This window comes from Camelus dromedarius, chromosome 1, assembly GCF_036321535.1.
Source record: "Camelus dromedarius isolate mCamDro1 chromosome 1, mCamDro1.pat, whole genome shotgun sequence".
NCBI classification, from domain to species: Eukaryota; Metazoa; Chordata; class Mammalia; order Artiodactyla; family Camelidae; genus Camelus; species Camelus dromedarius.
Window position 1 is genome coordinate 81,446,677 of NC_087436.1, and position 16,618 is coordinate 81,463,294.

Consider the following 16,618-nt stretch of genomic DNA (forward strand, 5'->3'; position numbering starts at 1 on the left):
AGATCAATGTCTGACCATTGGCCACTTTAGTTTTACTAAGTTGGAGGTTTTGGAGCTACAAGTGAGGAAAGAATGAATGGGCGAGTGCCAGCCCTGGGCCTCTTCGCCCACAGATGCAGTCCTCACCTTTCCTTTATCTGCTCTGTGTCTCAGGCGGCTGGCCGCTGCAGGCTGCACTTCCCAGCCTCACCTGTCAGCTGGTTAAGGGCTGGTTTCAGCCACGAGGAGGGAGATGCTACTAGGAGATGGGGGGAGTGGGGAGAAGCCAGGCCATTTCTTGCCATTTCTCTTGCCCAAAGGAGCTGTATCTCCTCTGTGTCTATAACCCAGCTCCAACTGGACAGGCCATCACCACCCATCCCTGGGCTCCAGTAAACCATCTCCTTGCTCGAGGTTTCCTACTGCTGCTAATCTCTGAGTTGTTCCAAGAGTATCTGCGCTTGACTTTTGCACTACAATCAGAAAATATTCTTAGCTTCATCACTGTGTGAATGCCCTTTAGGGTGGTATCTGCTCAGGCCTCTAACCTTGGACTCCATGTCTCTCTCCTGAACTGGTCTTACCTGCTGCCCTATGTCACTTGTCCACACCTCAGTCAGCCCTCACGCTGGATTGCTCAGACCAAGCTCTGGACTCTGTGCCACAGGCCTCTGATTCTCTTCTCAGTGCCTCTGACCCCATGCCCAGTCCTACTCTACTTTCCTCATCGTGGTTTCTCAACCTGTGTCCCTGTCACTGTTCACAATTGTACAGCTCACATTCTGAATGTTGATATTTGCTGAAGTGCAGCACAAAACCATTCTACAATGATCCTTAAGCTCTCATTTAAGATTTACTTTGAACAGATCTCCAGACATATGCAACATTAAAATTTACATACCTATGTCACAAGAAGGTTGAAAATAATGCATATTTCCTGCATCGTTGGGCATTCCTTCCATGTGCTCACTCTGGTAATGACCAATAAGATACAAAGGCAGACAGGAAGATGGCTAAAATAATGTCAAGAATAACTCTGCTCAAAGGGCATGAAATCTATGATGGCCTTGCAATAAAAGAGCTTAAAATAGTCAGGTTAGCTTGTTCCTATAAATTTGTTCACTGTCAGCAAAAAATAATATAATCCCTAAAGTAATGAAATAGGAAATATGAATAACAATAAAACATTTAAGGCTTTATTAATTACCTTATGTTGTTTATAAACAGACAGTACATGTGTGACATTACTGACTCTTCTGGGCTTACGCTTGCTAAGCACTCACTGTAATTGAAACTCAGCACTAACGCACATAAGCGTTATTCTGTTTCCCATGTTATTCTCTCACTGGGGAGCTGAAGACCAGGTTGTTTAACTCAGGGTCTATCTAGGTAGATTAAATTCCCACCCAGCCTTGTCCCAATTCCTAAATTAATCCTGAATTGGGTAAGAAATAATAAACAAACTCACATTGGCCTTGCTTCCCTAATCACCCCATCCAAACTGACTGGATTAGTCACACCTTTCCCGTGGTCTCTACATGGATGGCATGTGTACCCGTATTCTCAACAAAACATTCGCAGCCCATCTCTCCGGTCTATCAACCTGGAGCCTAGGTCCCCAGCCTCTGCTCTAGCAGTCTTTCCTACAGCTTTGGCTCAGCCACCACACAGAAGGCCCTGGGTCCCCTGCCACCCCTCCTCTGGGTTCTCAAGCACCTGGGGCTTGCCAACTGGAGAACAGGATTTTCGGATACCAGCTGCCTGACTGGTACATCCTGCACTCTGTCCAAATTCCCAGAGTAATGTTTTGACCCTTTAGGACAGTATCTCGGCCTCCCTGAGACAGAGCCCTCCAAAAGGGACCTGATCACTGCTGGCCGTGAGACTGGATCCCGGCACAGTCCCCTCTCAGACAGTGGCTCTCATGTCAGTCTGGATCCTTCCTTCTTATCATGAATTAAGAAGTAAAGAACTGTCCTTCTTTAACCTGTAAGTTTTCAGTTGGCTTCCTTATGATGATTACTTTGAGTTTTGATGTCTTTGGTTTAGTGGCTGAGCACATCTCCATCCCCTCCCCGCCCTCTTCTTTTTCCTCTCCTGCCACCCTCCTCCCGACCCTGACCCCGAGCACTGCAGAACAACTCCAGGAGCCATCAGTAAGGCTCCTGCACTCAGCAGCTTTCCCAGGGTGCTCTGGAGTTGCTGAGAGAAATGAAACCATTTTAAAAAATGGTCACATTTTATGGTCGTAAGTTCTCTTTGTAAATGCCCTGAGACATAGTTAATCAACTCCTCCCTTAGCTTGCAGTTCACAATGACGCTCCTGAAGTGTGGCCATCCCCCAACCCCGTCCGGGGATGCTGGGTGAGAGCCACCCTCGATCCTAGCCCGGTCTCTAAACTCAAGAATCTGGTAAGGAACAAGGCAACTGACCCTCGCTGTTCTCCTATTTCCCTCCAACAGAGCACAGGAAAACCTTCAAGTTGATTCCCCAAGACAGCCCGCACTCTACCCTAGTTTCTTAAAGAGTTATAACGAGGATCTATGAGCTCTGTAATTTGTCTTTATTTTGGTTTAAATTAATGGTACTGAATTCTCTTACACTTGGCAAAGTAGAGGTGGCTATACATCGGCAAAAAAAGGACCAACATTTTAAAATCTTGTAGGAACTAGATAAATTTTAGTGATTTTTAAAACAATGTAGAGTATTTCTGTAGTTTCTTGGCCATCTGGTCTTTTTCACCAAATACATCCATCTTTCCTAATATCAAAAGGTAGTAAAGGTTTACATGTAAGACTCATAATGGTGATAGTAACGATCATGAGAATAATAATAATTTATATTATCTCTACTGGCTGCCAAGTACTGTACTAAGTACTTTATGTGTGTCAACTCCTTAAATTCTCAGAAGAACACTCTGCAGTATGTATGATTGTTCCCTGTCCTTAGTTAAGAAAACTGAGTTGAGCAAAGGTTAAGAAACTTGGCCAAGGCCAGCTAGTAAGTGGCAGAACAGAAATTTACACCTGACCCATCTTTCATACCTGTGAATATGCACACAACTCGATAAATCACAGTTGTGATGGTCCTGGAGTCCTCCTGATGAGCACTGACTGGAACGGAGTTAGAAATGCCTTTCAACTGTTTCATGGAAAAGCACTGACATTAAAATGTGGCCTTTGTGCTCTGTATGGGGCACATACTTTTGGCTCTGAACATTATTTGAATAAGAACTTGCAAATAATTTGAGCAATTGTAACTCCAAAATCTTGATGTACTATTCCACAAATAGATCACTATTAACCTCGACATTCCATTCTTTAAATGTTCAACTTCACTGTTACACGAATAATTTTCTCTTAGAGTTATGACAGCATCCATATGCTCTTTCTTCTCTTTTTATTTTGGTTCTTTGACACTTTGGGAAACATGCGATAAGACTGCTTGTAGTATATTAACAGATGAGAACACACAGCATTTCTCTGCTCTCTCTTTTTCCTGAAGACATCATGTTCTCTTGTAGTTTCTCCTTTATCCCTCTCCATTGATCTCAAATTTTCTTCCTCTATTATTTTGACAATATTGAAATGGTTGAGAAAAAGATTCAGGTCATATAAGTACCCTAAATTTTGTCTTTCTAGCCTTCAAAGGAATTTTTCATGAAAAGTTAAAAGTAACTTAAAAACTCATTGATATTGTTCATTAATATGTTGTCACAGAGTCTAAGCTACTGTCTCTTTTACAGGCAACATAATTACAAGTGAATTACAAATGCAGACTTTATGACTCCAATTAAACTCTAGGCCACAATCCATTAAAAACAGATTATACACATTACATTAGATGTAAGGAAAAATAAACATCCCACATGATTTGAGCTATCAAAATAAGTGAGCCACAATTTCAAATAATTTGTCTAAAATTCTTATCAACATAACCTAAAATATTTTCTCAAAAATCATCAGAGAAAAAAATTCTCATACTTAATTATCATATACTTATATATCATACTTTCTCCTAATTATTTCATTATTTCATTCTACTCCAAGAACATCTTTGAAAGATGTGAGAAGCTGGAAGAGATTCTATTGTTTAGTTATAAGAACAATAGTTTTTTTTGTTTGTTTTAAGAGTATTAGAATGACACTTGAATATAATTAATTTTAGGGATTTTATTTTGTAAGAATCAAATCAAGTGACTAAAAATTAATTTGAAGCCAATTAAAATCTCAGCATCACCATAAAATTGCTTAAGAGAGTGGATCTTAAGAAAATGTCATCAAGGACTGTTACACCTCAGTCTTCACACTGGAGAGACATTCACCACTGAACTGTTTTCTCCGAAAGTTTTGAATGCCTACGGACTGGGTTACTAGGAAAAGTGGCTTTCTGAATAGTGTGTCTATAAAGTTTGATTCTACCTGATCCTCACCCCCATCTGTCAGCTCCCACTTCTCCTGAATTATGAAGGGATAAGAATTATGCCAGCTTGATTCTAGCATCACTGACATGGGCAAGCACACAACAAAGCAGAGGGAAAGAAGCCGAAACAAAGCAAAAATATGCTCAGGCAAGAATACCCTGGAGTACTGAGAAGTTCACAAGAAAACAAACCAGCAAAAAGAGTATTTCAAATAGAAGATTAAGGACCAATTCAAACAAAGTAATTTGAAGCTGTTATGTAAAAGAAAATGAGATCATTTAGCACAGGTGTTCAAAGATTTTGAGGAGGTTTTGATGTTTCTGGGAGGAGGTGATATTCCTGATAGTAACATTTCAAAGCAGAACAAAAGGACATTCCTACCAGGAGACATTCCTACACGGCTCCGCAGAGGAAAGAAGAAAGGCACAGAAGAAAGTGATTAGAGAGAAGATATTAAATGATAGAAATATAATTTAAAAATTAACAAAAGTTATGCTTAAGCTATGTCTTGATGTAAAATACGGAGATATATCTTACTGTGGTAGTCAATTTAGAACCAATCTAAAATAGTGTCCTTATTGGAATATGCATATTTTTTCATCTAATTTATGCAAGACTTCACAAAGGCACCAATGGCCTCATAAAAGCTTTACAATCAGAATGTTCCTAGTACCACACTTTACTAATGAAAGGCATCTTATCAATGGAACAGAGGCAAAGCTATTCATCCTCTATTAAGTTTTCTGTTATTTAGTATGCATCAAGAGAGGCTGGTAATTAAGCATAAAGGAGGAGACAAGGGTGATGCTAACAACTGAACAAAAACAAATGGAAGTGTTTCCTGGACAGCCAAGGTTTGTTGGACTAAATCACCATCTCTCATAGGAAATCCTGAAAAAGAAATGCAACTTAAAACATAGCTAGAAAAAGGTAGCTTTTAGAAGGAAAAGTAAGAGCTTTGAGTGTTCTTCTGCGTTCTATCTTTCAGTTCTTCCCAGGGGGCACCCAGTCACTCTCACTGGTTTGTGGAAGGAAAGTAAAATAAGCCTAAGCCTTACCGCCTCCACTTCGGCAGGGTCATACCAGACATTGATGTACGGATGCTGTAAGGCGTCGTCCACTGATATCCTCTTCGCTGGGTCAATCACTAGCATCTTTGACAACAAGTCCCTGGCTTGGCTGGCTGAAACAATGAATGAGGAAAAAAATTAGTAAAATTTGGATTTTGGCAAGGGAATTTTTCAAAGGGAGAAGAAATTAAAACAAAAACACAAAAAAAGATCAACTAGCACCTTCCTTCCAAACATCAGGTAACTTTACCAAATGTCTAGAGAAATACAAAATGAAACAATGAAATATCTTTATCCAGCAAATCTGCAAAAAAGATGGCATAATATCCACTAACACCAGGTAATTTCATTCATGTTGGTGGGAGTGTAAATTGATACTCGATACAGATTTTCTAGAGGGCAGATTTGGCAGCTATTAAAATTTTAGATGTGAATACCTTATGACTTAGCAGTTGTACTTTTAGATATATAGTCTAGAGAAACAATTGCACATGTTCATGGAAAGCATACAGAAAGGATGTTCACTGCAGCATTGGTTAAGGATTAAAAAAAAAAAACCCTTTAAACAGTATAAATTCCCACAGATAGAGCAGCAGAATAAGCTATGGTACCACTATGCCAGGGAACTGTATTTAGCAGTTTAAAAGAATGAGGTAGATCTATGAATACTCACGTGGACATGATGTTAAGTGAAAAAAAAAATTGTAAAATGATCCGCTGATCCTGATGCCATTTCTATAAATCTGCCCCTTCCCAATAAAATAACAAATATTTATTTCCCTTTCTCTGTATTTATATACATAAATGCATAGAAGAGGTCTGCAAGGATAATCAACACACTGAAAATCATAGTTACCTTCGGGGAGAAGAGAATACGTGAATGCATTGCTTGCATAAGTAAAAATAAATTTAAAAGAATGATGTTTTCTAAAAGGAAACAAAGTGGGTGTACACTGCTCACTTTAAAACTTCTGATCTGGGAAAAGGGATAAAGCAGAGTCTTGAAGTAAGCAAGGAAGCCAGGGGTGACTTTTTTGAGGACAGGAGAGGTGATGAGGGCTTTAATGGGCACAGACACTTCAAGGATTGAAAAGAGGGGATAGATTTGAGGGAAAGAATCCACAAACCTTAGTAACCAAATTGATGTGAGGGATCAGGTTCAGTTTTTTAATTTAATTTAATTTAACTTAATTTAATTTTTAATACTTCTATTGTGATATGGTTCCTATATACAAAACTACACATATTTCAGATGTACAATTTGATGAATTTTGACAGATGTATACACACATGAAACCACCACCACAATCAAAATAGCTAACATTTCCATCACTCCCCAAGAGGTGCAATTTTCCTATTCCCAATATATAAGATACACATTGTCTACTGTGTACCAGGTACAGTGGGAAGTGCTAAGGATACAAAAAAATTACATGGCAATAACCAGTAAGTGGGCTTATTTAATGGCATTGCTAAAGGACATTCAGTTTTTAATCTCTAAAAATATATAAAATTTTACAGAAAATACAGATCCAAACTGATTTGAAAGTTTTATGGTGAAAATTTCAATTTGTTCCAAACATAAGGTAAAAGTTCTAATTAAAGAAAACAAAACCTAAATTGGTTTGCTGAATTAGGAAAAAGGCAAAGTTTGAATCCATGGATATGTACGTATTTTCAATTATCAATTCTTTTGATTATTAAGAAAATATAGCTTAATTTTTTTAAATTGGAGATTACATAAACCATAAAATCTAGAAAAATCAATCATCTTCACCATCTAAAGGCAACCACTCTCATTACTCATGTATTCGCTTCTAGTCCTATGTATTTTTTCATAATTTTGATTATACTACAGTCACATGTCTGTGACATTAGTATTTCTTATATTGTTACATTTTAATAAAAATACTTTTCTATATTTATTTATATTAATTATATATTTATTAAAAATCACAACTTAAATTAGAATAGAAGATTTTTTATTTTTATTAGTCATTTTCATTGGTATCTCAATTCTACAGATTTAAATTATGCTACTTCCAAACTGCCACTCCAAAGTTCATAAGAATAATAAAAGTACAGAAATACTTATATATTAATTTTCAGTATTTAATATTTCTCATTGTTAATGACCCCTTTATGCCCTAATGGGGCTGTATTTATTTATTTCATTGGTTCAAGGATCTCTTTGATTTGTAAGTGATTTTACACCCACACTCACACACTGCTGCAGGTTCTCCCATAAACATGCCCATGTTTCTACTCTTAGAAAGGTGGGGTTGGGGTAGGTTCCTCACCAGTAGGGGCATGAACTGCAGTAATACCAAGTCATCTCACCAAGAAACACTGATCAGTACTGCTTGTACAAGGAACAAAATGGGGAAGAGAAAAGGCTTCAATTCCTCATCCTTCATTCTTTCATTTGTAAGTAAATGTTTTACACTATTCAGTGGCAGTAGAATAAATTCTTCCCTTTGATTATCTGTATAATTCTTTATAATCTGCCAATTTTTATATTAAAATCATAACTTAATAATTGTAAATATGTAATAATAGTTTATTATCTGCAAAAATAATATAACCATACAGGTTCAAATTGAATTAAAAAGCCAAAAAATAAACTCAAGAAAGTTGGAATTATATCATGAAGCATGTGTTTTACTTAATAGTTTTTCTACAAGTGCATTCATGATCCCAACTAATTTAATCAGGGTTTTGTGGTCTCCGTATTGTTACACTTTAAGTGTCTTAATAGGAAGGGATTACTTTTACCTGACTTGTCAATTAGCATCACAAAGACATCTTCAAAATCTCTACTTGGGGTATTAGCTTTTGCTCAATCTGCATATAGGCAATGTTGACCTTAAAAACAGTGGTTTTAGTAATAATTTAGTCTGTTACCATTCAGAGAGCCAGTAGAGACAGCTGAAGGAGGAAACTCAACTGTGCAACAAAAGTGTCACGAAAGAAGAAACAACGCTGCACATTTAAAACGCACCTTATGGAAGTCTGAGATAATAAGACCCCGGGAAATTGTAGCACCGCATTTCAGTTCCTCCGTCTCATTTAAGTATATTAGCTATAAAGTCTGTGAGTTAAATCTGTAGCTAATTAATTGCCCACTGAACATTTGGGGGAAATTTTCAAAAGTATGTGTCCTTTTTTTGGATAACGTACAGGTATATTTAAAATAATGATTATTATTAATAAACATTTATTATTATTTTTATATCTAACAGTTACTGAGCATTTACTGTGAGCCAAGCACTGTTTTAAGTGCTTGACAAATTAGTCAACTAATTCTCCCAATGATCCTATAAGGTAGACAATTTCTACCTTCATTTATTAAAGGAAGTAGAGAAAGATTAGATAATTGGCCCAGGTTCACACAGATTTTTAGGGACAGGATTTGAGCCCAAGCAGGAGAAAAAAAAATCAAATTTGCTTCAAAAGCACATTCTCTGAAATGTCCTAAATTAAAAAAAGATAGAATATTATTTATATTATACATTAAACATTGCCAAATTTATTCCATGTCTTCAATCCTATAACTAAGGCATTATGATCCCAGTTTTGTGGGTGAAGAAACTAAGATCTGTTACTAAAGTTCATAACTGCAGACATAATAGTAGAAAAAATTACTTATTAATGAAAGTGTTTACACTGCATATCAAATGTGTAGGTAAAAATCTCATTTGTCACACTAAAGTGAAAAAATAGTGGTTAAGCATTCTATAAAATAAAAGAAAACTCAAACATCTGTATCTCCAAGATTCTACAATCAAAAACTTGTGTTGAAAATATTTTACAGGTAATAAAAAGAACTGGAACAATTATCTCCATGTATATGACATTGGTGTTTTAGAGTTAACACTGCAAAAAAATTTTGAGATTCTAAGTAAGTCCCATGAAGCAGTTAATCATCCCACTATCACACACTTTATTACTCCCCTTCTCTCTAAATGTCCAGACAATTTAAAAGTCCTTGGCTATTCCTCCTCTGTAAAGAAATAGCTTTTAAAAATACCTCTCCTTAAATTGGGGTAGTTCAAGTTAAAGACAGGTGTCTCTCTGGCTTGCTTGTGTACCTGTCACCCACATAGTGGCTCTGAAGTTGTCCCTGGTGAGCTTACCTTTGAGTTTATTGTGCTCGGAGTCCGCTGGGAAGAGGGAATCTGGAAAGAGCTTGGGGAAGGTGAGTCCTGCATACTTGGGCCGATTCTCCACGTAGTTTCTTACTGTGGGTTGCAATTTCTTCATGAATTCTGGGCATGGCGTTCCTAGTTGCTCAATTACCTTGTTCCACTGGTCAATATCTAAGAATTGACGGTTAAGGGCAAAAAGAAGAGCAGGCCACTAGTTCTTGCCTTTCACTAGTTGGGAGACTAACTGCTTTTCAGAATCCTGAGCAGTCAACACAACTGGAGTTCAAATAAGCAACAAAAGACAAAAATATAATAAAATCAGATAGTTAGGCAATGAATCCTCTTGGAACTTTAAATTCACTTTTGGAACATATACATTTTGGGGGAACTAACATTACCTAACAAAATAGGACATCATGAAATAGTCTTTGGGTTGTAAAGATGAAAACGTATTTAAATAACACAAGAAGAATTTCTTATACTGAGCTAATCTTCTATATAACCATGTGATTTAGAAGAGAAAGAATATGACATACTATATTATCATGAAATTATTTCAATTATTTTCTAAAAATGACAAATGCACAAATATTTTATAAGATTCATTTACATTTTTCTTAAATTCCTTTTTAGGTTTTTTTCCCCTCTTCCTTTCTCTATCAAATAGGAAATTTCATCATCTGTTAATGTTTTCTACTCATATGCATTACATATAGGATCAATATAAATTTGATTATAAAATAATTCACTAATTATTCACCAAAAACTTTTAAAAATTCTATTTATCAGAATGGTTGCAGTTTTGTACATATTTTCTTACTTTTTACAATAGTGCCCTGCATCCCTGAACATTGTATTCAATGAGATATGAGGGTAAACATAGGATTTTCAATTTAAGACAATAGATTTCAACCAAGTGCATGTGTTTCAAAAGTATGTTAAGCATAGGGAATTCTACAAGAAAAATATTACATCTCTATGAAAATTAATACTTTCCAAAGTTGAGGAGTTTTTAACAGACATACCCCTGATTGAGATTTTCTTTTTCATTTATTATTGATGTTTAATATATCAGAGCCTTGAGAATGATAAATACCACTCATGAAAACTCTGAAGAGCCAACTGGAAGAAGCTGATTTCACACAGATTTCCTTGCCATGTGTCAATGAATGACAGAGGCCTTGGAAAGTCTTAAATCCAAGAGGACAGGCAGTGTTCTCGCCTATGTTGTTCATTCTTCTACCACTCTATCCTTCAGTGTAAAGGTAATTCATTTCTGTTAATGTAATTTGTGACAGCTCAGGAATCTTACCATATTACTTATTTGAGATTTGCACAATCTTTACCCCAGCTATGCATTAGGGTTGGACTAAAAAAAGATGGGCAGTCCTGACAGAAGACAAAATTAACTATATTCAGCAAAAATAAAAGCAGAATGCAAACAATGCAGATAGGTGATTGAACAAAGATAAAATCAAGCTAATTTACAAATCCTCTTCTATCTCCCTTGTAACCTGGCTGAATAAAATTTAAATTATTACATATCCTCTCAGTTACTGGGATAAAAAAATATATATGATTGTGTAATATCAAGAAATGAAGGGTAGGAAAAACTGGAAAATATTCCTTTACAAAACAACAGGAATAATTAAACAAGGACATGTTTCAATAAAAATTCATCTAAGTTACTATGTGAATGAGAATATAGCAGTAAGTCAGAATTATTAGAAATAAACTAAAAAATCATAAAAGGTTAGAGTTAAAAGTTACCCTTAAACAAAAGCTGATGTTAGCACTATGGATATAGGTAAGCTGTAACTACTTATACTTAGATACATTTAAATAGAAACCATTAATGCAGTTAAATAAATATCAATACTTACATTGTAAATTATGGAAAGAGATCTACTCTCTAATACAGTTACATTATCATACCCTAAACAAGCCATCATTTAATCATTGGTCAAATTTCTTTAGAATTCAAAAGATTTGATGTCAAACTAAAGGCAAGGACAAAAAAGCTGCCAGACTGTTTGTAAATGAGTCATTTAACAAAGTTGGCAAAATACTCCAACAAAGTATTATATTCTAGATACATTTAGCTACCACTCTACAGTTATTTAGTAAAAAAATGAATTGCTTTTAAAGTATCATTCCCAAAACAATTATATGGCATTTTTACACTAAAGTTTAAGGAGAGCCAAATATTCTGGAATTAGTTAAATAAGAACTGTTAACATGTTTCTTGATACAAGTTATAATTAAGGTATATAGAGGCACTCAGCACACTTTCCTATCTTAGATTGTTTTTTAGATGAAACACTATAGTTGTCCTTGATGCCATGGTTTACAAAAGAAAGGAGGCAAGAATCTTTATTATTGTTAATAAAATAGTTGAATGTTCTAACTGCAAATATGTGGTATAGGCATCTTTAAAAAGCGTATGTCTTTACTTTAACCAATCCATTTCAAGTTTTCTTCCCACAAACATGACTAATTATATTTAAGTGGTAAGGATCTGTTTTCCAGATGTTCACAGGATTACAACATGAACAACTATGTCCACTATCCTTAGTTAACCACATGATTTTCTTTTATATTATAAACCAAATATAAGCCAAGACGGAAAGTCGTATCTCTTGGCTCCAAATCCAGTGTTTATTCCAAGGATTCCATTAAGAAAACAAGCAGGTTTAAAACTGAGGTGGTAAAAATTCTTTTAATTTGGCCATGAAATTGATGGTATGTTTATCTTAGGAAATTTCTCTTAAAAAATGTCTCTGAAGCTGCTTTCCTACTCTATCAGGAAACATATCCACATAAGACAACTAATTTTATTAATACTTTAAATAGAAAATAGGTGATATATTATTGAAAAAAAGTTAATCATCAGATTTCCACAATGATTATATATTTTTTAAAATATAGAAAATATTAACTAAGTTTTTTATGATTATGTGTTAGTGTTAACATATAAATTTTTTTCAGAGAATGGCCAAAATTACTTTTTGCAAAAGGATTTCTTTGCTTTAGGACATCAGTAAGTCAGCATTTTTCTATGATGAGTAAGGATATGAATATTTACAGATTCCAGCTGGTGCAGTTACCCAAAAAGCAATAAATATATTTTAAATATTTTTGATTTACTCTTTAAGAAATTATCATACAATGTAATTATCAAAGGTATTTAATAAAAATTGAAAATGTCATTTAATAGGAATTATTTGACAATTTCTTCATTTAACTCTAAAGTCACTATATAAAAAGTCATATTACAAAAAGTCATATTACAAAATAGTCATATTACATATTACATTGATTTTATAAATAAAGTATGACAAGATAATGTGCAAATTTGACTATTACTAATGTCAGGAAACAGTATTATAATAGATGAATAAAGTAAGTATAGACTGTAAAAATGATTATTTGAAATCCTAAGATTGAAAATTATCCCAGCTAATTTTTATCAATTAGCTAAGAACTTAGATTTTATGCTTCAATTTCCTTGGTTGAGAATATTTCTAAAATATATAACAAACTGCCTTGAACATAATGAATGAAAAGTGACTTATTATTTTCTGAGTATTTTGGGTCATAATTTATACTATGCACATTTAAGCTTTCAGAAGCTACTAAGTGGACCCATAAAGAGTCATTTAACGATCTCACTCTACTGTACCCTTTGAATTATTGTATCCTCATGGTTTTTTTTTTCCCATTATTGATTACTTTTTTGCTATGTTGAATATGGTTTCCAGAGATGACACCTTCATGAATTCAAACTTGCTTTCTTCCCTGCTCTAAGCCTTATATTCAATATTTTGTGCAAAAAATTTTTGGCATCTATTTGTAACTTAAAGAATACCAGTGCCTGTCTCCAAATTCTTAACTATTTTTTTAATAAGATAATACTGTTTAAGAGTACTGACTGCATAGAAAAGTTCCGGGAGAGGCTATCTCATGTTGCAAGCCAACTGGCTGCCTAGTTGGCAGTGTGTTGAGTATTATTGTGTGGCTTTATGCTAGCCCTATAGGAAAGAATATTGTAAACAGTTAGTTATGTCTGCAATGAGTGTGCAATAAGGAAGTGGAGGCATGCATGCCATGTGTTAGGCATCATGATATAAAACTGTGGTTCCCAAACTGAATATTCATAACATAGGGAACTTACAAAAGTACAGATCACTGCCTTCTCCCCACTGATCTACAAGATTCTGAGTCCATATGCCTGGGTTGACACCACTAAAAAACCCACCAACAGTTAACTGCAATCCAGATGGTCCCTGGACTATATTTGAGAAATACTAACAATCTCTTGTGAATTACTAAATCCAGATTTAAGAATAAAATACTAACATGTTTCAGTTTTATGACATAAATTAGAATAGAGTCAGTTTCATCAAGAGATTATTCCACATCTATTTCCTATGGAAAACTTAGGGGTCGTTCATCTGGAAATATTTAAGGGAAAGAAAAATTCTAACATTTGTTCCTTTTCTGCATGTCACTTTCCTGAAAAAAAAATGGAAAATTATGACAAATGGTACATATAGGCTACAGGCAGAGAAAGAGGGGTTCTACCCATCAACATCTAGGGAAGGACTGAAAGTATATGCTGCTATCACATATATACGTGGGATGGTTTTATATCACCTTGTATATTATATGGAGTTCTACTCATGGAAAGTACAAAAGCTATTCAATTTAAGTTTAAAATATTTGACAATTTATTTTTCAATAACTACTCCATATTTCTCTATGATAAAATTTGTTTTCAAAAGAACTCTAACTTCTGAGGACGTTGTAAAGATCAGGATAGAAATATACATATATTTCTGTATTGTAGAATATCTATATATATATACACATATATGTCGATACATACAACAGAGGTCTGGATCCAGATTTTCATGGTTATATCTTGAGTTGTTTTGTTACTTTAAAAATATTTTTACTTTTTTTTCATTTGAAAATGTTCTTTTCCTCTAAAAAGTTCCCCTCAAATTCTGGTAACATAAAATATGAATGTGACTTAATGCACAATTGTAGCTAACATCAGTTTTCATTCTAAATGAGCATAGTAAAAGGAAATATTACAAGTCAAAACACATAAAAACCTCAAAGCTGACAAGTTAGTAAAAGGTGCTTTGTTCCCTGGCAGCAGATTGCTAATGGAATGCTGTAGGACATGGAATATCCAAAGACTGAGATTTGAAGCATGATGTATCTGCATCTCAGTATAATCTATTTATTATTTAACCTATATTTACTTATAAAGCAAAAAGTGGAGAGACATTTCACATATAAGCAAATCCAGTATATATTAATGTGTGTCACAATGGTAGAATTTTCATAAATTTATTAAAGGGTAATCTTTGGAGCCTCTCACTTACAAATGCCCCTTATAAGACTCTGTACCTAGTTTTGCACTGATAAAATTGATTATTTTTGTACATAATACCCTCCTCCAACTGTATGATATTCTGGCCTCACAAAACCTAGATCTGACTCTACCTGCATTTTGAAACTGGAAGAGGTCTTGGAGATCACTTAAATTGACATCTGTATTTTGTAGATAAAAAATATCAAGGTCCTTATAAAAACTAGTACATAATATGACTTTAAACAAAGGAAGTAATACAAACAACTCCCAACACTAAAAGAAATGCAGAATTCTGTTTAACAGAAGTTTACGTGACACTGTGCTCTGTTCTGTGATACCCTCTCTGAAAGATCACATCCATTTCTGGGTATAACACTATAGAAGAGAAAAGTTAAGAAGGGACAATCAAGTTTATATGAGGTTAAGAAAACATGCTATATGAAGCATGCTTGACAAAACTTTATTTTTGGATGCCAATAACACGTAAGTTCAGTATTTTCACTGTGTCCTATTATCTCCTATGGTTTTTAAAGCACCTTTTCTTTTTTTAACTATTTAAATTTTATTTTTTTATTGAAGTGTAGTTGATTTACAATGTTAGTTTCAGGTGGACAGCAAAGCGATTCAGTTATATACATACATACATGTATTTTGTCTTTTCAGATTCTTTCAGAAAGACTCTCTCTGAAAGAATCTGAAAAGAATCTGAAAAGACAAAACTTTTATGTTACAACTCAAAAAAGAAAAAGGCAATCCCTGCTTTCCATCTAAGAACTTTGTTCCCTCTTGTCTCTTAGCTGTCATCATCTTCTAATATACTGTGCCTTTTATTTTAAATTTCATGATGATAAAGATTCTTATCAGTTTTGTTTCCTTATATAACCCTAGAGACAAAAAGTGCCCAGCTCATAGTAGGTGTTCAGAAATATTTACTGAATAAATGAATGTCTACTTTATGTCCAGAGTTTTTTCACGGAGATAAAGTAAAAACTAGGGGAGAGAAAATGTTCAAAGAAACAAAATCTGAGAAATTCCAGGGACTGCAAATAGGCTGGAATTCAGGAAATACAGTGAATTCTGGGAGATAATAAAAAGAAATCCACACCTAGTAACATGGGAGAGAAACAGCAGACAACCAAAGACCAAGAAAACAATTCCTAAATGAAAACAGAGAAAGGGACTGACTATGTCCAATGATGACTATCACACGGGCAGCTAATTATTCAACAGCAATATTGGAAACAAAAAGCCCATGGAATAACAGTTTTTAAACACTGGAAGAAAATAACTGACACTAAAATTCTATGTCCAACAAAGCTATCTTTCAAATAAGGGAAAACCAATCAGAAAAACAGAGTTTTATCATCAAAGACTCCCATTAAAGAACTTCTAAAGGATTTACCTCAGAAGGAAAGAAAATAATCTCAAAATAAAGGTTCAAATTGCAAGAAGTAATGATAAGCACAAAAATGATTATCATAAGGGTAAATCTAAACAAACTCTACCCGTATGCAGTCAAATGACAATAATGTCAATTTTTGCATCTAAATAAAGAGAACTAAAATACTAGGTGTAGACAGAATATTTAAATTGGTATCGTAATGGTCTAAA

The 16,618-nt window shown here is 34.5% G+C and overlaps 1 protein-coding gene across 16 annotated transcripts in view; it reads right to left on the reverse strand.

Annotated features, from left to right (window-relative positions):
• MAPK10 (mitogen-activated protein kinase 10) overlaps window positions 1–16,618 on the reverse strand; it is a 438,616-nt gene that overhangs the window by 33,078 nt on the left and 388,920 nt on the right. For 15 of the 16 annotated variants that reach the window (XM_064486057.1, XM_064486050.1, XM_064486053.1 and 12 more), the window contains 2 exons: window positions 9,610–9,792; window positions 5,462–5,586 (listed from right to left, as the gene is read on the reverse strand). In XM_064486057.1, coding sequence (XP_064342127.1) covers window positions 5,462–5,586; window positions 9,610–9,792 — 308 coding nt within the window. The other variant, XM_064486080.1, reaches the window with a different exon arrangement.